At 58.3% G+C, this 24,009-nt stretch overlaps 7 protein-coding genes across 7 annotated transcripts; 2 read left to right on the top strand and 5 right to left on the bottom strand.

The window, feature by feature from the left end:
• Positions 1-149: 149 nt before the first annotated feature.
• Positions 150-1,338, bottom strand: EHS24_000995 (uncharacterized protein; the record flags this gene model as incomplete). Its single annotated transcript, XM_028616801.1, has 3 exons — positions 150-167; positions 237-1,147; positions 1,287-1,338. The coding sequence occupies 3 exons, from the start codon at positions 1,336-1,338 to the stop codon at positions 150-152; spliced, it is 981 nt and encodes a 326-aa protein (XP_028480658.1).
• A 589-nt stretch (positions 1,339-1,927) lies between these two features.
• Positions 1,928-4,904, bottom strand: EHS24_000994 (uncharacterized protein; the record flags this gene model as incomplete). Its single annotated transcript, XM_028616800.1, has 8 exons — positions 1,928-1,969; positions 2,148-2,550; positions 2,592-2,863; positions 2,901-2,976; positions 3,075-3,190; positions 3,736-4,028; positions 4,069-4,509; positions 4,553-4,904. 8 exons carry the CDS (start codon positions 4,902-4,904, stop codon positions 1,928-1,930), a joined length of 1,995 nt encoding a protein of 664 aa, XP_028480657.1.
• A 758-nt stretch (positions 4,905-5,662) lies between these two features.
• Positions 5,663-11,840, top strand: EHS24_000993 (uncharacterized protein; the record flags this gene model as incomplete). The annotated part of the gene is made up of 18 exons (XM_028616799.1): positions 5,663-5,872; positions 5,930-5,975; positions 6,937-7,022; positions 7,067-7,124; positions 7,165-7,233; positions 7,291-7,476; positions 7,519-7,623; positions 7,662-8,412; positions 8,457-8,571; positions 8,615-8,763; positions 8,798-8,874; positions 8,917-9,078; positions 9,121-9,530; positions 9,567-10,100; positions 10,138-10,278; positions 10,361-11,297; positions 11,335-11,604; positions 11,662-11,840. 18 exons carry the CDS (start codon positions 5,663-5,665, stop codon positions 11,838-11,840), a joined length of 4,485 nt encoding a protein of 1,494 aa, XP_028480656.1.
• Positions 11,841-11,995: 155 nt separating this feature from the next.
• SLD5 (GINS complex subunit) lies at positions 11,996-13,034 on the bottom strand (the record flags this gene model as incomplete). The annotated part of the gene is made up of 5 exons (XM_028616798.1): positions 11,996-12,095; positions 12,134-12,206; positions 12,244-12,430; positions 12,476-12,610; positions 12,651-13,034. 5 exons carry the CDS (start codon positions 13,032-13,034, stop codon positions 11,996-11,998), a joined length of 879 nt encoding a protein of 292 aa, XP_028480655.1.
• A 511-nt stretch (positions 13,035-13,545) lies between these two features.
• EHS24_000991 (uncharacterized protein) lies at positions 13,546-17,443 on the bottom strand (the record flags this gene model as incomplete). The annotated part of the gene is made up of 7 exons (XM_028616797.1): positions 13,546-13,816; positions 13,868-14,625; positions 14,673-14,747; positions 14,817-14,965; positions 15,757-16,061; positions 16,101-16,177; positions 16,223-17,443. 7 exons carry the CDS (start codon positions 17,441-17,443, stop codon positions 13,546-13,548), a joined length of 2,856 nt encoding a protein of 951 aa, XP_028480654.1.
• Positions 17,444-17,668: 225 nt separating this feature from the next.
• Positions 17,669-19,044, bottom strand: PGK1 (phosphoglycerate kinase; the record flags this gene model as incomplete). Its single annotated transcript, XM_028616796.1, has 3 exons — positions 17,669-18,431; positions 18,493-18,820; positions 18,879-19,044. 3 exons carry the CDS (start codon positions 19,042-19,044, stop codon positions 17,669-17,671), a joined length of 1,257 nt encoding a protein of 418 aa, XP_028480653.1.
• Positions 19,045-19,192: 148 nt separating this feature from the next.
• On the top strand, positions 19,193-23,789 carry EHS24_000989 (uncharacterized protein; the record flags this gene model as incomplete). The annotated part of the gene is made up of 13 exons (XM_028616795.1): positions 19,193-19,218; positions 20,488-20,533; positions 20,582-20,754; positions 21,037-21,115; positions 21,157-21,509; positions 21,550-22,063; positions 22,102-22,212; positions 22,317-22,373; positions 22,412-22,489; positions 22,527-22,610; positions 22,656-22,733; positions 22,773-23,244; positions 23,284-23,789. 13 exons carry the CDS (start codon positions 19,193-19,195, stop codon positions 23,787-23,789), a joined length of 2,577 nt encoding a protein of 858 aa, XP_028480652.1.
• Positions 23,790-24,009: the final 220 nt, after the last annotated feature.

The raw sequence follows: 24,009 nt of genomic DNA, 5'->3' as shown, positions 1-24,009 counted from the left end.
CGGAAAGTACAGCCGACAAACACTCTCTCAGTGCGTGTTCCGAGATCGACGCCTCTCCCCACGCTCTCTCCTGCAATCCTAGTTCCCGTGAAATATGCTCTCCCACTCGACAACTCCGCGCTCTCGCTCTCTCACCTCCACCCCCCCTCTCACCAAGCACTACCGCCCTGTGGATGCTGATGTTGGGCGATTGGTCAATTGGCGATTTTCTTCCTGCTGGCGACTGGCATACTTACGAGCACGACCAGAGTCTTGTTGACATCATGGACGTTGTCACCGTCGTCGACGAACGCGAGTCGGTACTGGCCGGCCTTGGCGCCTGGGTCCGGGCGGCCATTGCCACCGCGCACGCCGCGGCCCATACCCGTGCCGGGAATCGGTGCGCTGACGACGGTCGCGCGGTAAAAGGACGTCGTGTCCGGGTACAGCGCGAGCACCTGGGTGCCACGGGCAAAGTCCTCGAGGTTGGACGGGTGGGAGGAGATGTGGGGTGCGGCTTCGGGGTCGGGCAGGAGGATGATGTTCTTGAGCGTCGTGACCCAGCGTGTCCCGTCGTCGGCGTCCTGGACCTCGTACCGCATCTTGTCTCCGCCCACCATCTTGACCACCTTGGCCAGGATCCACTCCTCGCCCTCGTCCTCGCGTCCCTTGACGCCTTGCTGCTTCTGCCTCGCGGCCACTTTGCGCCCGGCACGGAGGGGCAGCTGGTCGGACGTGTCACCGGGGGGCGCGTTGGCACGGCGCTTGGCCGCTGCAGCTTCGCGCAGGGGTGTGCCAGACCGTCCGCTCGCGAGAGGCGAGGCGACACTCGACAGGGCCGACTCGGAGCCCCCGGTGTGCGGCGCCGGAGGGATAGCGACGGGGGCGGGGCTGGCAGAGATACCACCGCTTGGGCGGCGCTTGCGCTTCAGACCCCCGTTGGACGGAGGGGTGAGAACGCCGTCGGTGCCGGGGGCCGGGCTCACGCGTGGCGTGCCAGTCGCCGCGGTCGAGGCGTTGCCGTTCCGTCTCAGGTCGATGAGCACTGAGATGTGGTCAAGCGCAGAGTCCAGCGTGGCCTTCTCCTGGATCACGGTCCTCTGATCCTCATCCGTCCGTGGGAGGAGCCGGATCGTGTCCACCAACTGGTGCCAAGCCTGCGTCATGGCTGCAAACGAAGCACAAGTGTCAGTTTTATTTGTTTTTTTAGTTTTACGTAGCGCGACGGGGTTGCCGCGCACGCCGCCGCGTGACGCGAATCGGACTGTGCAAACGCACAGCCCGTACGCGTTACATGTTATCCTCACCCTGCTCAGTATCCGCGGAGAGCCGGCCGTTGACGACTTTGGCGCGTGACATCGCGTGGTGGCTGGAGGACGTGTGATTTGTTTGTTGTTGTTGTTGTTGTTGTTGGAGATGGAGGGTTTGGTTTATATTGAAAGGAGATTGCGGTGGCAGGTGCCTCGCCTGTGGGCTGGAACGGGGGAACGGGGGAGCGGGGGCGGAGGGGGGAATTAAGGATATATGGCCGAAAGCGGCTTCCTCGGGTGTCAAGGGCGAGAGGACACCGACAACAGACCCTCTTGGGAGATGGGGGCGAGCAAGGACACTGGAAGAGGTGGGAGGCGACTATGTACAGGTACAGCTATGATATGCGCGTGGATGCGGAGAGTGCAAGACGCTGGGTAGGGGGAAAATGGCGAGATGGATGAAATGGACGAGGCCCAATAGTGGTCAGTGTTGTTGGTACAAAGGTGGCGCGGCAGGGACAGCGACGAAAGCGAGGCGGGGGAAAGAATGGCATTTGCTCCCGCTCTTGGCATGTGGTGGGCCCGAGAGATCGACGACGACAAGCTCGTGTCTCATCTCTGGATCTCTGGCCATCTGGTTCCTGGGCAATTGAAATGATGACGCTCCGTCAAACAGCCAACAGGCATTCATTACGCGCTCAAGCAACGTTTCCACGACGACCATTGTTCAGAACCTCAGACTACAGGATCAAGCTTAACAGCAACTCTGACAAGACTTTCAGCGGTCAAACGGCGACCGAGCGAGGACGGAAGCGCGAGTGGAAGCGAACAGACTCGGACTCGCTCTCCATCGTCTCATTGGCGAGGTAGTAGCTCGACTCCTGCTGCGTGAGCACGTTTAGGGCAAGTCACACTCACGTTCACATTGTTCAACATGATAATGTTGGGGATGGGGAGCGGCCTCTTGATCTGGTCCTTGTCGGGCACGCCGCAGTACGACATGCGGTGGGTGGGCACAGCGGCAACCTGGGGAGAGGTAGGACGAGTCGGGCGCGAGAAGAGAACAGTCGAGACGTCATAGTCACACTTGGACAACGCGGCAAGGCTCTGGGGACGAGCGTGGAGGAGCTGTTTGGGAGGGGTAGCGGGAGGTGGGCTGGAGTATCCAGACGAGGACGAGGTCTCCTCGCTGTCGGCAGCCGATGAGTTGACAACGACCCAGTTACGGCGCTCGGTGGTGTTGACAAGGTCGATGACTCCAGACGAGGCGCTCTTCTTGACTGCGCGAACGTCGCCGAGACCAAGAAGCTGGGACGGGGTACTTGCACGTCAGATATATGACTAGACGCCTCCGTCACTCACCCGGCAATGAATCCCAGACGCCACTCGTCCCAGTCGACGTGCATGCCCATGCTGGCGCGGGCAAGCCACGAGGCGTGAGTGCCCCAGACTGCAGCAGCCACAGGAGTGAGAGTCGTCTTGTGCTCGATACCACGGCGGCCCACACCGAGACCTGGGAAGGGGTTGGGGTCGAACAGGTGGGTACGAGGGGTGTAGCACTTTTCGCTCTTGGTCATCTTCTGGATCGTGGTGACGAGGGCCAAGGGGACGGGGCGAGGAATGAGGAGGAGAGCCTAAGGTCAGTCCGTGGCTCATTCCTAGAGCACCCACCATGGATCCAGACATGGCGCCGTCACGCAGGCGGTACTGGAGAGCCGCCACAGTCCAAAGTCGGCCACAGTTGCCACTGTGGGTCAGCATACGTTGAGGGAAGGTAAGGAAGGCAAGGAAGGCCAGGTTATGCGCAGCCAAGCACAGCACCAACGAGAGGAAGAAGTGACTCACAAGTGGTGTGGCGGAGCATCAGTGTAGCCGAGGACATGGGCGACGAGGTTGCGGATGTCACGAAGGCGGTCGGCGTCATTGATCAAGTTGCCGCTGGTGGCGTAAAACACTTCGTACTGGGAAAGGTCTGGTCAGCCAAGTTTCCAAAGCGGTCAGCTGAATCCCACCTTGTATAAATGCTCCTGTGGACCAGGCTGGCCGCACTTGAACCAACGGCATCCGCCGTTACGACGGTTGCAAGAACACGTCTCGCGAGAAGAGATGCTCAAGGTGAGCAAGGGAAGGAACGCTCCGTTAACGTACAATGGCAACATGTGTGCAGGCTGGGCGGCGGATAATGAAGCCGAGCTGATGGGTTCAAGAGGGCGTACGATACACAAGGAAGGGCTGGGAGTGGATTTCAGACTGGAGAGATTGGGAGTGGAGAGAGGGGGGGGGGGGGTAGGGTTTGAGAAAGGAAGAGACGAGAAGAGAAGAGAGAGAGAGAGTGAAAGTGAGAGGAAGGGAAGATTGTTGCGAGGAAGACAGTATATAGCGCCGGTGCACAGAGGGAAGCCGCCCCAGCAAGAAGGGGTGCGCCAGAACGCATAATACACACATGCATGCTGGACACAAAACAACCTTGGCACAATAGCTACATAGGAGGACCGGCACCACCCACCCACTCTGCGCACCACTGCGCAAGCTCCGCCACACGACGGATACCTGGGTCGCTTCTAGCGAGACGAAGGTCGGGACGAAGGAAGCGGTCTTCGGCGCTCATAACGCCGCGCTGGCCTGGAGCTTCTGCCCCCCGCCTGCCCTCACGGTACACATAGTCCCCTAGAGCCGCCTCGTAACGTGGCATAGTGCGATACACGATCTTTGGTTGCGGAGGAGAATGGCCACGGAAGGGCGAGATGCTGAGACATTCGGTTCTGCCTGTGGTTTGCGACGCAGGTTGAAACTCGACATCTGGCAGTGTTAGATCGAGCCCACGCGTTTAGGATCTCACCTTCAAGCACAACCACATCGCCCTTGCGTACTGAATCTCCCCAGTCACGTGCGCAAGAGCTCCACAGCTTGACGTCGCAGCTGACTGGGTCGGATAGACTCTCCACGCGACCTCCACCTCCCGGTGCAGAAACCCGCCAGGTGGCTATCCAGGTGTCGGGCTTGCCTGCCGTCTTGCTCGGAATGTGCTTGGGAGGATCGACGGTCATGACGCAGCAGAGTACGGTATAGCGTTTGCTCCAGTCGCGAGGACGCTTGCCGTCGGTGACCTGCCCACCATCTATGAGGACGGTGGACAGGGATGTAAGCTTGGCTAGAGGGAGCTTCCAACGAGGAATGTTGGCAAACGAGACGTCACCGACGGACCCAACGAGTGATCCAGACTCGTCAAGTGACGAAAGGAAGCTCTCTGTTTGGTTGTAGTGCGAAAGCGTGCCGAGAACTGAAGCTGTCGGGTCAGAACTAGTGAATGAGATTTAGCTCACCATCAGTGCGTAAACGCTTTGATCGACGCCGGTTCTCAGTTTGGCTCAAAGTTACGCTGGGCTGTGGGACGGCACGCGCACGTCCGCTCGAACGAGAAGGCCCCGCTTCAGAGTTTGGAAGTGACGTTGGAGGGTTGACGATGGGTGTGGATGGTACAGGCGCGGTGAGAGGTGCGCGATTGGACGTGGGCTTGGCCGGCTTGGGTACAGGGCGCTGTGGAGTGGAGACTGGGATTGGAACTGGGTAGAGCTTGATGGCCTTTGCGGAGGGTAGCTTGCATTCGTCGAGCGGTGTGAGGACTGAAGGAGGGAGGTATGCGTGGTAGTGGGTTCCATGCGATGTTGGAGGCATGGCTGTAGCAGACGACGGTGGGGAGGTGGTTGTTGATGAGTGACTGGCAGATGCTAAAAAGGTGACTGGATCGTGCGAGGCCCCCGCCCCTCTCTCCACCCCGTATGACCCCGACTGGCGATCTGACTACCATCAAGGAAACTGACATTCCACAGTCCCCTCAACATCGCTCACAGATCACAGAACCTCGAGTTCCACGTCGTCTACTTGTGAACGTCGTATGCGGCACGTTGTTGCCGCCTGTTTGCTTGCCGTTGGTCGACATGGCTGACTCTTGTCCGTGGATGTACCGACTTCCTGGCTACGTCATTTGGAGGCCCCAGACCCGCTGCCATCAGTCAACCGTCGCCGCTGACGGCCACCAGAGAGCTTTTGGCGAGCGTCGAGCGTCGAGCGTCGAGCGTCGAGCGTCGAGCGCCTAGGGCCAGACGTTGGTTCACAGTTCACATACCGACCGTCAGCTCAAAGCAACAACACATGTCCGAGAACGCGGAAGGAGAAACTAGGAACAGATGGCAATCTGCCGGCCGGCCCATGATCCTCCACCTCTCTGGTCGCGACTGATGACCCGTGGGCTCCAGCCCCGTCATCCGCGCCGAGCATTCACTCACTGGATCACACTGGCCAGCAATTGGCATTTGTATCTCGTGCGCACTGTCTCACATCCGTCAACTCGCCCTGTCCATCAAGCACTTTGGCGATTATCAACCCTCCTGGCATTAGCTCTTGTGTCGAGACATCCGTCTAGTCCTGTTGACATGTCGTCTGTGTCGCCCCACACAGCCCTGCGGCCCTTGGACGATCAGGATCAGGACGGCTCGGAGACCAAGGGACAGCCACCGACTGAGACACCCGCCGGCCTGGACGCACCTCAGACAGGATCGAGCCGCGGTAGTAGACAGCCTGCAACCGAATTCCTTCGGCGCTCGAACATTGAGCTCAACTCGTTACCGCGCGAGTACCTCGAGGTGAGTGGGCGACACGGGTCGGTTGTTGTTGAGAGCCGATGGGGGCTGACTTTTCAGTCGTACCCATACCCCGCGTTCGTCCTCACCTGTGCCGTACCGCCCAGTGACAAACAGCTCTCTGTCACGGATGCGGCTCATCTACCATGGACAATGACATCCCTGCCCGACAACCCCTTCAGCCCAGTGTGGTCCAACCGCAGCTGGCGAAGGCTTGGTCGCAACCAGATCCTGAGCGAGTGTCTTTCACTGGAGAGCCTGCAACGTCTTGGGGCTTGGATTGTCAACGCGTATACAAACGATCCAGATCCGGAAGGCGTATACGCCCACTCGTCCAGGCCTGTGGAGCCAGAAAGGCTAAAAGGTCTGGGCATCAAGTTGACCGACAAGTCTCACGACATCACATCGCCCACAGGCCGGCATGGAAACAGCGACCGTCCACTACCCCCGACCATCACGCTGCAGTTCCGTTTTGGCCCGACAAAAGGGACGTTTGAACTGACCAAGTCGTCCATGCCAATTCATCTTCACCATGACAATGGCAGAGCAATAGTGACCACACATACTTTTGCCGTCATTACTGCTATACCACGGGACGACAGTGCACTGCGTGCACGCAGAGACACCCCCACCATGACGCCACCCACGCCACACAGTGGTCAACTCAGCCCTAAACTGACAGCCACACCGGCTCCAGACACACCACGGAGGCCGATGCGAAAAATGGTTCTCGACAACAAGCACCCCGATGGCCCTGTTTCCCTTCTGGTACCAGTCAGCCCACATATGGAGCTCAGCCAGGCAGTCGGGACATTCGAGGCAGTCAAGTGGGGTGACGCACAGGCGCTCGTCTTCAATCGCGACGGAACTGTACAGCACTCGCAGCCGACACCAACGGCGAAGGCGCCAGATGGGAGACCATTAGCTGTCAACGCTCTCGTCGACTACATTGACTGGTCACAAACGCCATTGGGGTCAAGAGAGCAGTGGACTAATTCCCTCAAGAGTCAAGGTGACTAACCAAGCTCAACTCCGTGGGCCACTCGCAGTTACTGACCCTCCTGCAGCTGCATCCCTCGTTGCTTATCCTCTGAATGGTGTCCTATGGTGGGGTCCAGAGTTCACCATGATGTACAACCAGCGCTTTGCAGATGTAGGGCACATCCAGAAAGCCAGTCACCAGGCTAATCAATTCAGACCGTGGCGCTCAACCATCCTCAAGGATTTGGTATTTCTGGAACGTCTGCATGGATGGGTAAGAATGCAAGTCCAGATCATTCGCTGACTTTCCTCAGATATATGGACCTCTCTTGGCCCACTGACCGATGTTGTTGTCAAAGGCACCCCGGTATTCAGGCATGATGGTGGGTTGGACCTGCAAACGTAATGGCTAGGGCCGCACTCACTCACACCCGTCAAAGTCTTCCAGTTAGCCCAACAAAAGTTATCGGGCGTTCTCCGTGAATCATATCGACACCACCTCTGGATGCCCGTTCGCGATGACGATGGGTCGCAGGGCGGCCTCTTCCACGGCCAGATGGATGTGACCAAGCATGTCATCAGTGAACGCCGAACGACTCTGGTCAAGGTCCTGAGCGAGCGAACAGGTGAGTCGTTCGAATACTTGAGGACATTTGTACTGATGTCAGGTTCTGGACGAACTGTGGCCGAGTTCCATGACAGCATCTTGGAGACTTTGCAAGACCATCCCAAGGATGCACCATTTGCCTTGCTGTATGACATCCATCGAACTGGTGAGTTGGCCAGGGTTGCACGACTTCTAACCAAACAGTTGATCCTGGTTACCTTGTCCACCGACGGTCCTCAGCCTCGACTCACAGTAGCGATGAACCTCAATCCCATGTTCAGCTCCGGTACGCAGGTGGAGTGGGTATCCCGGATAATCACCCATCGGCACCGCAGATGGTCGACTTGTTGTTACCATCAAGTCGCGATCAGACCAATGCGATGCTTGCGCAGACATTCAGCGATCCAACCCTCCAGCACAGCACCGGAGACTCTACACCTTCTAGGTCTGCGACTTGCGCCGAGACCCCCACTCTCCTTGCCGAGGGCAAGTCGGACCAGTGGCCATTCCTCGACGCCCTCATATCTGGACGTTGTGTCATCGTTGAGGACTGCATCTCGCTCATCCAAGGCTACCCGGTGCGCGTCTGGGACGAACTTGCCTCCTCGGCCGTTGTTATTCCCATCAACTCAAACCGGGACAAGGACTTCCCTACCGCCATCCTTATTCTCGGACTCAGTTGCCGACTGGACTTTGACGAAGACTACGAGGCATTCATCCACCTTCTTAGGTTCCAGATGTCAATCCACCTGAGCGCTATGCAGTCCATCCAAGACGACAAGGATCACATCGAGGAACTCGGCAAGCTCGATCGGGCAAAGAGCACGCTCTTCTCGAACGTATCGCACGAGCTCATCACACCGCTCTCCTTGATTGCGGGTCCGCTGGATGACGTGCTCATGGATACTCCCTCCGGCCCCAAACGCGATTCTCTGATTATGGCCAGAGGCAACGTGTGAGTTACCTTGCGGTTTCGCGGGCGCGCTAACTATGTGATAGCCGCCGTCTCACGCGCCTCGTCAACATCCTCATGGATGTGAGCAACTTGGAAGCAGGCCGTTTGAAGGGCACGTTCAGCCAGATAAATCTCGGCATTGTCACTCGAGATGTGGCTGTGAGTCGAATGGTCACGTTTGGAGGAATACTCACGACAACAGGGTCTCTTCCGCAAAGGTGCCGAGGCAGCCAAGCTCGAATTCATTGTCACCTGTGATATCAAGCTCCACGACGTCTATGTCGACCGTGAGCGATGGGAGAAGATCTTGTTCAACCTTATTGGCAACGCGATAACGTATACGGCTGAAGGGTGGGTTCTCCATTGTGTTGTTCTAACCCAGCAGCTCTGTTCACGTTTCTCTGGCCTACTCTCCTACAGATGCTGTTTTGACGGTTGCAGACACCGGTGTCGGCATCCCTTGTAGGTCTTGTGCCAATAGCAGAATGGCTGCTGACATTTCAGCGTGCGATCTTGGACTTGTTGGCCACCAGTTTTACCGTGGCCAGACCCAGGTCCACGATGGCACCGGTATCGCTTTGACGTTCACAAAGAAACTCATTGAGATGCACGACGGCACACTTGAGATTGAGAGCAAGACTACAGACGAGTCTGCAGATGGATCCCGTAAGTTTTGATGTTCATCAGAACTAAAAGCTGACAGTCCAGACGGCTCGACATTCCGTGTCCGTATTCCACTTGGCAGATCGCACCTGCCGGCTGATGCCATTGACACGTCCCGTGGCGACGTATCGCCACATCCACAGGGACCGTCGATGGAAGAGTACACGGAGTGGCATTCCGAATGGGAGAGCACGGCCGAAGGCACCTCAGAGTCATCCGCGCCGACAGCTACGGAGACATTGGCAAAGTACCGTGGCATCGATCCCAGCACGCTATGGTTCAAACAGGAGGACGTGATTATGGTGGTGGATGACTTGCCAGATACGCGCCGTTACCTCCGCTCACTGTTCGAGCCATTCTGCAAGGTTGTCGAGGCCAAGGATGGGCATAGCGCTCTGCACATGTTTGACGAGACAAAGCCCGACCTCATCATTGCCGACGTCATGATGCGGAGAGTGAGTACCACAAGCTGTCAAGGCTGACAATTGTAGATGAGTGGCTTCGCTCTACTGAGTGCCCTACGCTCGGGTACAAGAGAACAACAAGTCGTCCCATTCATCATGCTCACAGCAAGCGACGACACGCGGCCCGAAGGCGCCTTTGGTGCCGACGACTATCTTTCCAAGCCGTTCAACGCTCGCGAACTCATTGCGCGCGTACACATGCAGTTGCAACTTGGAAAGAAACGCCGCGCTCTTGAGGACCTGTTTGACGAGCGCGCCTCGGAACTTCGGCTGCTCACCGATCTGTCACCGGTTGGTATCTTCCGCTGCACATATGACGGCTACGTGTCATACGCCAATGCGGCGTGGTATGAGATGTCAGGATACCCCGCCAACTTGCCAGTCACCAACTGGGGCGACTACATCCGGGAAGACCACCAGGCGCGAGTCCGTGCGATCTGGGAGGCCTACATTCCATCTGGCGAATCCACTGTCGAGGCTGAGTGGCAATGGTCCAACGACCGCTGGATGTCGGTCAAGGTCATTAGACTGGACAGCGAAAAGGGCGATGCGGGAATTCCTGTGAGGCCTGACACCGCTACCTGCAACTAACATACAGAAACGTGGCTTTGTTGGCTGCTCGGTGGACATTACAGAGCGCAAACTCAACGAAGAGATGCAGCGGCAGCGTATAGTCGACGCGGAGCAGAGGCGCGCAGAGGCCGAAGAAGCGAAGGCCCAGCAGGAACTGCTTATCGACGTTACTTCGCATGAGATTCGCAACCCGATCAGCAGCTTGATGCAGATAAGTCGACCGGAAATGAGCATGTGGCTGACTAAAGTACTGTTCTTCGCTTGTGCGGTCCAACCTGCTCGTCCTGCAGGAGCAGCTGAAGCAGGCAATGGAGGACAGCCGGCCATTCGAACCCACCGGCCAGCTCCTCGCCACGATTGCCGAGGATCTCGAAGCCCTCGACAGCATCTACCAGTGTGGTCTCACGCAAGAGCGAATTAGCAACGACGTGCTCTCCCTCGGCAAAATCCAGCTCGACATGTTGCAGATGTTCGATGTCCAGATCGATGTCCGCAATGAGGCGCAAAAGATCATTGCAGTCTTCCAGAACGAAGCGAGGATGAAGCGTATCTCCCTCTCTCTCCACATTTCGGAGTCGTTTGAGAGCTTGGGCATCACGAACATCATGACAGACCCGGTACGACTGGGACAGATCCTTACCAATCTCCTCTCGAATGCGATACGCTTCACGGCAGCGAGCAAAACTCGCCGCATCGAACTTCGCCTTGACATCGGCCTTCAACCTCCCGAGGATGGCACCTGCACTAAGCCCCTTGCCATGCCAGTATCGCCTCTGGAAGTGACCGAGCAGACCGAGATCTACGTTTTTGTCTCCGTCTCGGACACGGGCCCAGGCATGACTGACACCGAGCTTGCGACCCTATTCCAGCGCTTTTCACAGGCGTCGGCCAAGACACACACGCTCTTCGGCGGGTCGGGTCTGGGCCTATTTGTCTGCCGCCAGCTCACCGAGCTCATGGGTGGTCGAATCGAGGTGGTTAGCGAACACGGGAAGGGCTCGCAGTTCCACTTCTTCATCCGCACCCACCCGTCATGGAATACGACCAAGGAGGAGAACAGAGTCACGCATGAAACCCCCAGGAACCTGCTCACGCTCAAACCACGCGTCCTTGTTGTCGAGGACAACATCATCAACCGTACCGTCCTTCTCCGTCAGCTCAAACATGTGGGCTTTGAAGTCGAATGTGAGTGCGCAAACTCCCAGCAAAGCTGATCTTCTAGCTGCATGCAATGGCCTGGAGGCGGTGACGATGGTTCGGAGAGCTATGACCGTGGACCCCAGGGTGCCGCATAGCCCTCTGCACGACACCGCGGACAAGTGGTCTCGTGGCGAAGAAGAGCCCCCCGCAGAAGAACTCTTGCCCACCGCGCCGTACGACTGTGTGCTCATGGACCTCGAGATGCCCGTCATGGACGGGTACGCATCGGCACGCAGAATACGTGCTGCCGAGACACAGGGCAAGCTTTACCATTCCAACATCATCGCCCTTAGTGAGCCCCGACTGACTACAGATCAGGCAATTGAGTTGAACTGAGCTGATTTGCTAGCCGGTAATGCGAGGCAGGTACAGATTGACGAAGCCATGGTCGACTTTACGGACGTGGTTGTCAAGCCCTATCGCCTAGACGACTTGCTGCACAAGATTGAAGAGATTATGGGGAGGCACCAGGAGGAGGTGGTTGCCGAAGACCCCAAACCGCGCCGTCCAATGCTCACGAAACGCTAAGCGCCACACCGTTCTGTTGTAACACTTGCAATAGATCCTGTTTTCACCATCCTTGCCGGACGATCTCTGGCGTGTATGTACAATCGCGTAATAATGGCTACTGTATGACTGCGCTTGCGCGTGCAATGCTACTGTGTCTGTGAAGTGGGGGCATGCTACAGGACTTCGGCCCACCCGAGCTCGATCCAGCGCTTAACAAGGTGGTACCGCACCAAATGCGTCGTGCCCTCATTGAGCTGCACGGGTAGCTCTCCACTGTTTGTCAGTTCGCAACCTCGGAGAGGCCAACTCACCGCCCAACCGTGATCTCCCCGCAGTCCTTGCGACAGTACACCAGCACGGGCGTGTCGACGTTTGGTGTCGAGACTATATTGTCAGCTGAATGCGATTGTCTGCCACTCACCCATGGACACGCCGTCATTAGTCATTTCGTCTGTTCGGCGCATCCATTCCGGCAGAGAGTCGAGTACCGAGTGCTGGAAGTGAGAGGCGACAAGGTCGGCGTAGCGCCGCGCGTGTTGGAGCTCAGCACCGGACAGGTGGGCCTGTAGTTCTGGAGAGTTGCCAATGTGTTGGGAATACTTCTCAATCTAAGCCGTTAGTGGTGAAACCACACTATTGCTAAAGAGACCCACCTTGTGCAATCTTGTTCGCACGTACGACCTAACGAGGTACTTGGCGCGTTCCATTTCAGTCTGGACGAGGACGAGACGGAAATGCTCCTCCTCCGAGGTGGCTGGGTCGGCGCGCAGTGTCGCCAGCATCTTTTGCTGCCACCGTCAGTTCAAGTATCGGGCAATCTTTACCTACCTGCTGTTCAAGCTTGTCCAACAGCGAATCGATGAGGTCGCCCTCCCATGCGAGGATGTCAGGTGTGCCGCGCTCGCGCACCCACACGCGACCCAGTCGACGGAGGTCGTCGAGCTCGCCTTCCTCGGGGCCAGGAGACAGCGCCTCAGCAGAGAACACTCCCTCCTCGTCAAAATGCCTGCCTCCTCCTCCATAGCCTCCCCCTCCGTCGTAGTTGTTGGGAGGAGGCGAGCCGGCCATCGAGTCTTCCAGTCGCGAGAGAAAGGGACGCGAGCCGGTGCCGGCCGTGATGCCAGTGATGTTGCTTGGGCCCGCGCTTCCACCGCGTGAGGATGAACCCCATCGTGCGCTGCCGTCTCCGTCGTCTCCGCCGTAGAAAGACATTGTTGGATTTCGGAAAGGACGTGACAGATGCACAAGCTGCAACAACAACAATCATCTCGTCTCGACTTCCGCGACGCGAGGCGACGTCAGGCACAGCGCGGGAGTATTTCGCCGTCACCGGATCCACTGGATCACTGGAGGCTCAATGCCACGTGGCCGGTTCAGAGTATCCTCTACTAAGTACGGCCAGTACCGCTGTAGCTGAAGCACAATGTGCAAGCAAGCGTGCAGGAAGCGCAAAATCTAGCGTAAGAAGAGCTACACGGTGACTCGGATTGTTGTACATATGGGTCGGTTGGGAAGCTGGGTATTCCCATGGACGCTGCCTTGCAGTTGTTAGCTCGTGAAAAGGTATTTTAACCGGTACGTACATCCACAGTTGCAATGAAGGAGATACAGGGGCAGCGTGATTCGTTTGCATCTAAGGTCTTGAATGAGGTCGCAGCAGGTGTTGATGAAGGTGGACCAAAAGCAGAGAATGTGGTCGATGGTCGAGGAGAGCCATGAGGTGTCATCCGGAGAGTTGCGGACCGCTACCTCGGTGGGCGGTAGATGCTGCCATGTAACGCTCCCAGCTATCTGGGAACAGATGTTCATGCACTTCGCTGAGCACGCAGACGTTGGCCCACTCTGTATCCGTCTCAACGGAGCGTTTGTAGGCTTGGTCGAAATCAATCAAGGCCAGCGAGCCGTCGGGCCGACTGAAAATGTGGCGCCACTCAACATCTCCGTGAAGGACACCAGCTCTCTGAAGGTTCCCATACAGGTCAAACACACGATCTCTGCAGTGCTGTCAGCGTGGCAATACACGGTCAGTTTTGTTCTCGACTCACTTTAGAATAGATCTGTTCTCGCGGGGCACGGGACTGCCAACATTCTCGAGCAGGGTGTACAGAACACTGCCCACTTCGCCCCAGCCGTACAGGATTGGTACGACGTCACCTTGGATGGGCGCCAAATGCTGGAGGATGTCGATTTCATGAAGGAAAGCCTCACGAGCCCCTTCCTGAGTGTGTCCGTGGTGAGCCTCAACAGGGAAACTGGACACATCGACAACTTTGGCAATACAGTCGGTGTCTGTGCCAGAAACTCGCAGCCTGGCATGGTATACCTTGCTGAGGGCACCTTTTCCGATCTCCTCGAGAATGCTGAGTGTGTTTGGGAGAGACGCATCGTGCGTCGGGGGGTCGCGTGTCACGGTAACGGGTACTAGCGTGGACTGTCCGGTTCGTTGGGGTACGCGCAACTGGACTGGGATCTTGCTTTCGACAAGCGGGGGTGTAAGGAGACGATCGACGCTGATATCCTTGGGAGTTGTCTGAACAGTGGCACTCGGTGAGTGGTGAGGCGTTTGGGGCCGCTGTCTGAGTGTTGAGGGGGCGATGTGTGTTGCCGAAAGGTGAAGTGAAGGTGAGCTAATCGCACCGCCCGACAGGGTGTAGGTGGAGTTCTGCGGAGAGTGCGAAAAAGGGTGCTCTGCCGTGCACGAAAGCGCTGGACCACCACCGAAACTTGGTCGAGGGCCGAGTCCGTTGGCGCAAGCGACAGCTAGGCTGATGCCAAGGAGGAAGCCAAAAATGGAGGCACCAGACTGTCTTCAGAAGAGTTGGCTGCCATGTGGATGGGAGTGCCAAAAACGTATGTCGAACCTTGGCCGACATCGTCTTCGAGGTAAATAGGTAAAAGGTAGTTGTAGTTCCCTAAGAACGCCCACTTGACACGGCATGCGTGCACTTGGACAAAGACCTGTCGTCAATGACACTTCATGGCCGTGATACCCACCTGGTTCAGAATCTTGATTTCTTTGTCCTGTGATGTCGTGGGGGCGTGCGGCCTGTCACTGCCAACAATAAGACCGTTGACAACGGTAATGACTCCATCGGCAATCTTCTGCGGGATGCTGATAAGGAGGTCGTCACTGAGTACCTTGTCTGTTGTGAGTTCGTATATCGCAAGGACCTTTGGTTGAACCAGGCGTGGATAGTGGGCACCGTCCGATCCACCCTCAGCTAGGTTGCGGCCCAAGAGGTGCACGTGCGGCTTTCCGGAGGGCCGACTCCCGACCATTTGCCACCACAAATCATGTCCCGACCCGTCGAGAAGAAGACTCAGATAGCGATTAAGAGGAGGCAGGAGGGCCTGCTGGAACAATATGGTTTCTCCTAGTTCTCCTGACATTGTTCCTGCCAACGCATCTCGACGACTTTGGTCGCTGACAGTGGTGAAAAATGTAGCGAGTGGAGCTGGGTTGGCTGGGAGGATGCCGTCGGCAAGGCTGAACAGGGTGTAGCTCGGACGGGTGATCAAATATGGACTATGGCGAAGGACATACTGGCGATGGAGGAGGTGTAGGTTGATCTGGGAATTGGAAACGGTGTAGGACCCAGTGGAATCTGACGTGTTGAATGGTTCAGGTGGAAGTTTGACGCAATTAATGAGGAGAGCCAGCTTGCTCTGTGGCGTTGGCATGCTGGCAGCGGTCTAGAGAGTAGTGGATGCGAGAAGCCACCCGGGGCCCTGCCAATAGATGGGGATGGCGGGTGTAGGAGAGGAGATGGATGTTGACGGGAGAGTGGTGACGCATCATGATTGTTGACATCCCTACGGGTGGAACGGAACTTTAAATGGTTTCGCCTGCAAGCCAGCCATACGGACACACATACCCAGATTAAACACGATGCATGTACCCTCTGTACCTCTGTCTAAACCAAAAAGCGCATACGGCCACCGCCTCCTCCCCTCCGGTCGAGACGCACAAACTTGCGTCCCACGCACACGTAAAACGTCCTGCTGGCGTGATCCGCCGGTCCGTCCCAGTCCCGGGCGCGTGCCACGGCCTCGAGGTTGGCCTTGATCTCTGGGATCGGGACGACCATGTCGGGCTCTCCATTGCCAGAACGCGCACTTCGGAGGAGGAGCAGTGCGACGTGTGCTAGGAGGATGGCCTCGTGGGTGACTGCCGTGGTGGCATCCGAGGGCGAACCTGGGCGGTGCGGGTCGGCGCGCGAGAGGTTGAACAATTGCTTTCTAGCAGGTCAGAAGGAGGGCAAGCGTTGAAAGACTCACACTGTGGAATCCGGAGAACGTTGAACAGATCCACCGCCTGCGTCCATCTCCATGAGATCGGGGAGTGTGTCCCAGATCTTGTCCTGAAAGTTAGCCCCACAGGTGTGCGATCGATGACTCACGACAGCCTTGCCGACACACTCGAGGTCCACCTCGACGCCTTCAACCATACGGGGGCCGGACGTCGGTGCTGGACCCGGCGTTGAAGGCTTCACTTCTTGCCGGGGACGCGCAGGAGTCGGCTCGGGTTCAGGCTCTGGCACGGCCTTGACCGGTGTGGGATCGGGAATGTAAGCTGGCGCTGGTTCTGGCGACGGCAGCGCAAGCGAGAAGGTCGGGGGAGGGATTGGGGCTGGAGTAAGAAGGGTGATGTCGATGTGACGCGATGGAGTAATTGTCTTGCGTGGTGGGCCAAAGATGGACCTCGGCTCGCCGGTGTTGCGCAATGCGCTTCCAGGCGGCAAGGGGGCACCCGGCGTGCCGAGGAGGTGAAGCGGGGAGAACCGGCTGCCATGGTGGTCGCGTGGAGTGCCCTGCACGAGAGAGTTAGTAATGACAGGCATGGCAGCAGGTGTGCGAGGTGCGGCGCGCGGCGTTGTCTGCGCTTGAGGAGAGCGAGGGCCGCGGAACGGCGACTTGCCCGGTGATGCCTTTGGCGACCGCTGAGCTGATGCGCGCAAGGCTGCTGCACGCCGGAGCGGTGCAATCGATCCCTCAAGAACCTTGAGCGCCTCCTCCTCGGCCTTGATGGCGTCATCGATGCTCAACACGGGCCGGGGAGGGAGCTCCTTCTTGGCCGGTGTCGGTGATGGTGGTTGTTCAGCGACAGGAGTCGGCGCCTGCACCTCGGCAATGAGTCGTTCCACCTCGGCGATGCGAGCCACTTGCCTCCTATGTTGCTCGAGGAGAGTCTGCACGCGATCTTGGGCCCGCGACATGCGCCAAGAGCTATCGGCAAGCGACTCGGCCACCTTCTCCGCGGCGGCGAGCGTCGCCTCGAGCTCGCCAGCGGTGTTGCGTTTCCTTTGGAGGTCACGCAACGGAGTAAGGAGATGGCCTCGACCATTTGCTTGCGCGCCAACAGCCATGCTCTTGCGCGGTCCAGGTGCCGATGGTCCCACGTTCAAGTACTCCTCCTCGTTGACATCGCGAAATGGTCGCCGCTCAGACTCGTCAGAGTCGCGGATGAGGGAGAGGATGTTGGGGTTTGGGTTGTCGCGTGTCGGCAGGTAGAGGAACGCTGCGGTGAATGGGCCCGGTGGACGGTCGTTCTCTGAGGCATATCGCGAGATCTGCTCCGATTCGTGTGCGAGCTTGTCGAGCGTGTCGCTCAGTGAAGGCATGGTGGGATGTACAGAGAGAGAGCTAAGGGAAGCGGAACGCGCCTTGACCTTTGTTGACAAGTTGCAAGGATTTGGTTCCGCTTCCAGCCAAATCCCAAGATCCCACACACTGCGGGTCCTCCGACCATTCGTTCACACCACTGCAACGTTCTTGGCCTAATCTGCAACTTGTGCATTGACCAATTTAGGTGGGGATAAAAACTACTTCTCTACGATGCAACAATCTTACTTCTTCTCCGAGAGAGCGGCAACACCGGGGAGAGTCTTGCCCTCGAGGAGCTCGAGCGAGGCACCACCACCGGTCGAGACGTGCGAGAGCTTGTCCTCCTTGCCGGCCTGGGCAACGAGGGTGGCGGTGTCACCACCACCGACAATCACGGTAGCACCAGAGGCGGCCGACTGGATGCAGGCGTTAAGGAGGGCGGTCGAGCCGTTGGAGAAGTTGGCGAACTCGAAGACACCGGCGGGGCCGTTCCAGAGGATGGTCTTCGAGTCGAGAACAGCCTTGGTGAAGAGCTCCTCCGACTTGGGGCCGCAGTCAAGACCCATGAGGCCGGCGGGGATGCCCTGGGCGTCGGTGACGACAGTCGAGGTGGCGTCGTTCGAGAACTTGTCGGCGGTACGGTAGTCGACGGGGAGGATGAGCTCGACGTTCTTGGCCTTGGCCTTCTCAACGAGCTCGCCGACGACCTTGGCGCCGTCCTCGTCAAACAGCGAGTCACCGATGCTGACGCCCTCAAGAGTCTTCTTGAAGGTGAAGGCCATGCCACCGCAGATGATGAGCTTGTTGACCTTGTCAAGCATGGACTCGATGAGCTGGAGCTTGTCCTTGACCTTGGCACCGCCGAGGATGGCAAGGAAGGGGCGCTCGGGGTGCTCAAGGGCCTTGGCGAAGTACTCGAGCTCCTTGGTCATGAGGAAGCCGGCAGCGCGAACGGGGAGGTCGACACCGACCATGGACGAGTGGGCACGGTGAGCAGTGCCGAAACTATACGTCAGTGGCGCGCCCGAAACAGAACAAAACGTCCGCCAAAGCTCTCAAGACTCACGCGTCATTGACGTAGACGTCACCGAGGGCAGTGAGGCCCTTGCGGAACTGCTCGACGTCCTTGGGGTCGGCCTTGACCTTCTGGCCGTCCTTGACACCCTTGCCCTCCTCCTCAACGTGGAAGCGGAGGTTCTCAAGGAGGAACACCTGGCCGTTCGAACCGGCGTTGACGGCGGCGGTGATGTCGTCACCGACGCAGTCCGAGAGGAACTTGACGTCACGGGCAAGGAGCTCCGAGAGCTTGGTAGCAACGGGCTTGAGCGAGAACTTGGCGTTCGGCTGGCCGTCGGGGCGGCCGAGGTGCGACATGAGGATCACCGACTTGGCGCCTGATAGCAAAGTTAGCTGTACGGTTCCGTTCCACCATAGCAACCGATAGACACATACCATTGTCAATGGCGTACTTGATGGTGGGGAGAGCAGCGACGATACGGGCGGGGTTGGTGATCTCGCCAGTGGTCTTGTCCTGGGGGACGTTGAAGTCGACACGGATGAGGACACGCTTGTCCTTGAGGTCGACGTCCGAGATGGAGAGCTTGTTGGAGAGAGACATTTTGCCTGTAGAGACGGAAGTAGAGGTGAAACGACGAGCGACAGAGGTGAATGGAGGTTTGGAAATGACAAAGTAGGCCACCAGTGCGACCACAACGGGGATAACGACAAACGATGATCGGGAGGGGCGTGGGATCCCAAGGGGCATGATGACGACGGGAGCAGGCAGTGCGCAGTGAGTACGTGTGCAGAGGAGAGAGGAAACGACTGTCAGCGGTGAGATGGGCGGGGAGCGAGATGAGAAGGGAGGTGTGACATACCTGTATGTGTGTTTTGAGAGACAAGTGGAGAAAGAAAGTGGAAGAAGAGATGTCAAGATGAGAAGAAGCGCAGGGCAGTGGCCCAGTGGGGGGGAGGCTGGCGGCCAGCGAGTGGGAGTTGCCGGCCCGGACGCTGCTGTCCCAATCGTCGCTCCCGCGTCCGAGCCGCAGGTTGTGGGGTCATGCCCCTCCAACCCCTGCGCTCACAGCACGCTCTCGCCTCTGGTTGGCTGTTCGACCACCCAGGTGTCCATTGCCGCCGGCCCATTATAACGCCGGAAGGTCCCGACGTCCGAACGCGCCGATGCGGGGCCAGGTGGTGCTGAGAGGATGACGACACGGTTGCCAGAGGGGAATTGTTGTTGTTGCTGAAAGGTTTGGTGAAAACGAGTATGCGCGTTTAACATGCGTGTTGTACGCGTATGTGTGCGCCCCCCCAACTGATCGGCAGGAAGTGACTGGACTGTCACAGAGATCGCCATCACCCCGGGCGTCGGCAACCGCGGTTGATCCTTCCTTCCCCCCCTCCCAGCCCCCCCAAGGCCCCTCCGCTGCCTTCCCTTCCCATATCACCTTCTCTCGTTCTCTTCTCCCTTCTCTCTCTCTCTCATCTTCTCACCCCTTCATATTCACCATCGCACTCATCCCACCCCTCCCACTCACTCTCACACATCCTCCTCCGACATCCCCCCCCCCCCCCAGACAGGTCCCTTGTCTCTCCCCCTAGGTGTGTATGGTCTCCCTGCTCAAGCACACTCAAGCACACGGCCGCAGTCCGCTTACAGACACCAAGGAAGACAGGTCGTCCTAACCCCTCCTCGTGAACCCCTCCCCTCCCTCCAAGCAAAGCTCAAGCCCCCACACGTCTGAACCTAGTAAGTGACACCGTGCGCGCTGCTGTCCGTCGCCAGCGTCGTGAGCTTGTTCCCTCCCGACAGAGCCTCCGTCCTCCCTTCCCTCCCTCCTCGTGAATACAAGAGACACACCTTCCTCGTCGTACAAGACCTATCTGTATTACACAGTCCGTGAGAAAAGGCCAACTGACTGGCTCCAGAAACGCGCACAGCCCGCCCCTCCGATAGCTACCCACAAGGTGAGTACTCCTTTCGGCAGGTTGCGGGACGATCAGATCGCCTGGGGACTCACTGGCGATCACCCACACGCAGCCATGCTAACAGACGTAGCTTCGACGGTCTTTACGTCGACGTTGAGGCAAAGCCACGCTCGCACGTGAGTCTGTCCTTGGGCCGTCATTCACGTTGACTAACGCTTGCCAAGCCACCGCCGCCGGTCCCGACCATTGTCGAGGCCGAGACCTCTGAGACCGCCGCTCATCAACTCAAGAAAGCCGCGCAGCGGCGGGCAATGAACGAGAACGACGAGTACCGCGAGGACGCCCGTGCCCGCAAGCTCGCTGCCTCCCCCCCTTGGGACCAGGGCAAGACCGAAGAGTAAGCTATGGATCCGGTTCTACCTCGCCTTCACTCCTGCCACATGTGCTTCCTTGTGTATACACCCACCGCAATGTGCATAATTTCCCATCACCATCTTGATTCTTCACCGCTTGGTGCTATTCACCTTCCACACACACTGTGCATATTCACCTTCACCCCCTCTGGCCTCTGGACTGCTAACAACTTGGTGGTTTCGACTCGGTGAGGTGAGTTTTCACGTGGACCCAGACGACCCATCACTCTTGCTGACAAACTTTCCCCAGCTATATTAACTCGCAGGTCTTACACCCCCTTCAAGCCCAAGAAACCCAAGCCTACATTCTCCTCCGGTTACGGCCTCAGGGAGGTTGCACTGCAGGTGAGTTTGTGGTGCGCCCCGTCCTTTTTCTCATTCCCAAGAACCCGCCCGAGCCCCTTCCCCCTCTCGAAGAGCGCATCGGTCCCGAAGGTAGCCGCCACCGCGTCTATCCCGCTCCTTCCCCTATCGACCCACCTCTCAACGTCGAAGAAGGCTGGCCTGAAGACACCCCGTCACCTGCCCCCATCGTCCACATGTCCCTCCTTCACGACGCCATTTCCGAGGGTCGTCGCAGTGACGACGACAATTCGCCAGGCGACAATACTCCCATCATGGAACACCCCAAAGACTCCACGGTTCCACCGGCACCACTTCCGGCTGCTGAATCGGACAAGAACGCCAATGCCAACGGGATTACCTCCAGCCGGGCCTATGTCGACTTTGAGCCGCACAAGTGAGTCCAACGGTCATTGACGTCGAGCTGACCTGGGTAGGGAAGGTACCGAAAGGGCCAAGCCCGCCATGGACGAGCTCGCGAAGCTCTTCGAAGAGCGTATGCAGATGCGCTTGGAGATGGGTTTCGCCGGCAACGGCAGCCGCAGGGTTTCCGACTTTGGTATGCCCCAGCGCCCCCAAGGTGACGGCTTTGGCCGCCAGAGCAGCTACGGTGCCCCTCGCGACAGCGGCTATGGTTCTCGCGACAATGGCTATGGTGCTCGCGACAATGGATATGGCGCTTCACGTGACAGTGGTTACGGAAACCGCCCCTCGCAGCAAGACAACGGCTATGGAAGCCGCGGCCCCCAGCAAGACAGCGGCTGGGGAAACCGTCAGTCAGGTGGCGGTGACCAAGGTGGACGTGGCGGCTGGGGCTCTAACGACAACGCCACTTCCAACAACTCCGGCTGGGGCCAGGGTGCGTCCAGCAACAACAACGACGAGCCCGGTGGCTGGGGTCAGTCTGCCTCATCGAACAACAACAACAATGATGACTCTGCCTGGGGCAACGTGAGTTCACTTCGTATTCTTCCAAAAGCTGACATCAGTCTGGTGGTGGCGGCTACGACGCTCCTCCTCACCAGCGCGGCTTGGGTGACCGCGGCGCCAACCTCTCCGGTGGCAACGGGTGCTTCAAGTGCGGCAAGGAAGGTCACATGGTACGTTGTCTCGTCATATCCCATCCCGTTCTTCTACATCCACTTGGCTGGCGCCGCTCCTCCTTCTTTGTTACTTGCTCTTAAGCTACACTCTGACTCCTCAGAGCCGCGAGTGCCCCGATGGAACCACCTGCTACAACTGTGGCAAGGGCGGTCACATTGTAAGTGTACTTGAATTGCACACGCTCACGTCAAACAGTCTCGCGAGTGCACCGAACCTCGTTCCGGAGGTGGCGGTGGAGGCGGTTGCTTCAACTGTGGACAGGAGGGCCACATTGTGAGTGCATTCTAATGACACGCGCTTACGTCCACAGTCTCGCGACTGCACCGAGCCTCGTTCCGGAGGTGGAGGTGGCGGTGGAAGCGGCTGCTTCAACTGTGGACAAGAGGGACACATGGTACGGATATCCCACTTGCACACACTGTGAAAGCTAACCTAGCAGAGGAGCGAGTGCCCCGAGCCTCGTACCGGCGGTGGTGGAGGCGGTGAGTGCTTCAACTGTGGACAGCCTGGCCACATGGTGAGTAACTCCCCCAACTGACAAAGCTGACAAAGGCAGAAGAGCGACTGCCCCGAGCCTGCCGGTCTCAACCTTGGCCCGTTCCATGGCACGTGTCACAACTGCGGTAAGCAGGGCCACATGAGCCGCGACTGCCCCGAGGCTTCCACCGGTCCGTTCCGTGGTACCTGCCACAACTGTGGCGAGCAAGGTCATATGAGCCGTGAATGTCCAGGCGGCGGAGGTGGCGGCGGCGGCGGAGGATCGTGGGGTAACAACAACGCGTCCTCTGGTGGTGGCGGCGGCGGTGGATCGTGGGGTAACAACAACGCGTCCTCTGGCGGCGGTGGCGGCGGGTCGTGGGGCAACAACAACACGTCCTCCGGCTGGGGCAACGAAGGCGCCAGCTCGAACAACAACAACAACACCTCGTCTGGTGACGATGGCTGGGGTAATGACGCCAACCCTTCCCGCGAAAGCAACACGGCCACGAACGAGCCCTCGCATGGCGATGGAGGCTGGAACGGTAACAGTGAGTCCTCGAACTATAAGGTCATTGCTAACAGTACAGACAACAGCAACAGCGGTGCGCAGAACGGCGGCTACAATTCTGGTGAGCCCAATCTGACCAAGGAGCCCACTAACAACTCAGCCCCTCAGTCCGCCCCTCAGCCCCCTCCAACCCCCAGCCGTGGCGGCCCTCCCGTCCACCCTGACCGCATGGGCTTTGTCCACCCCGACCGTGCTCGCCAGGTTCCCAGCGGCGCTCCTCAGGATGACTACAACTCGCGTGGCCCTCCTCAGCGTGAGTCCTGGAACTCGCGTGCCCAGAACGACCAGGGTGGCGGCTACTCGAACTCGGGTGGAGGCTATGGCAATCAGCGCCAGAACGATGGCTATGGTGGCGACAACCAGCGTGACGGAGGCTACGGTCAAGGCGACGGCGGCCACAGTTCGTCTCATGGCCATGCTCGCCGGGAGTCCAGTTCGTACGACAACTCTTTCGAGGACGAGCCTCCTCGTGCCCCTCCTGCCGACGTGCACCCCGTGAGTCAATTGTGTCCCCTTCACCGCTGACATCAGGACGAGGGCGACACCAACGGCGGCTGGTAAACGGCTCCACCAAGAGTTGCTTAAAGCAACACCCCAAGACAAGACCGAATGATTCAAGAGCGCCTTTTCCCCCACTGTGTATCCCATTCTCCCGTTTTCCGTACACGATCCCAACGAGTCTCTCGGCTCGCTCGCAGAGACACCCACACCATGCTTCTCCCTGTTCACTGTTTCCCATCATGCC

Source organism: Apiotrichum porosum (assembly GCF_003942205.1).
Source record: "Apiotrichum porosum strain DSM 27194 chromosome Unknown scaffold_1, whole genome shotgun sequence".
In the NCBI taxonomy this organism is placed as follows: domain Eukaryota; kingdom Fungi; phylum Basidiomycota; class Tremellomycetes; order Trichosporonales; family Trichosporonaceae; genus Apiotrichum; species Apiotrichum porosum.
This window is presented reverse-complemented; position numbering and strand designations above follow the sequence as displayed.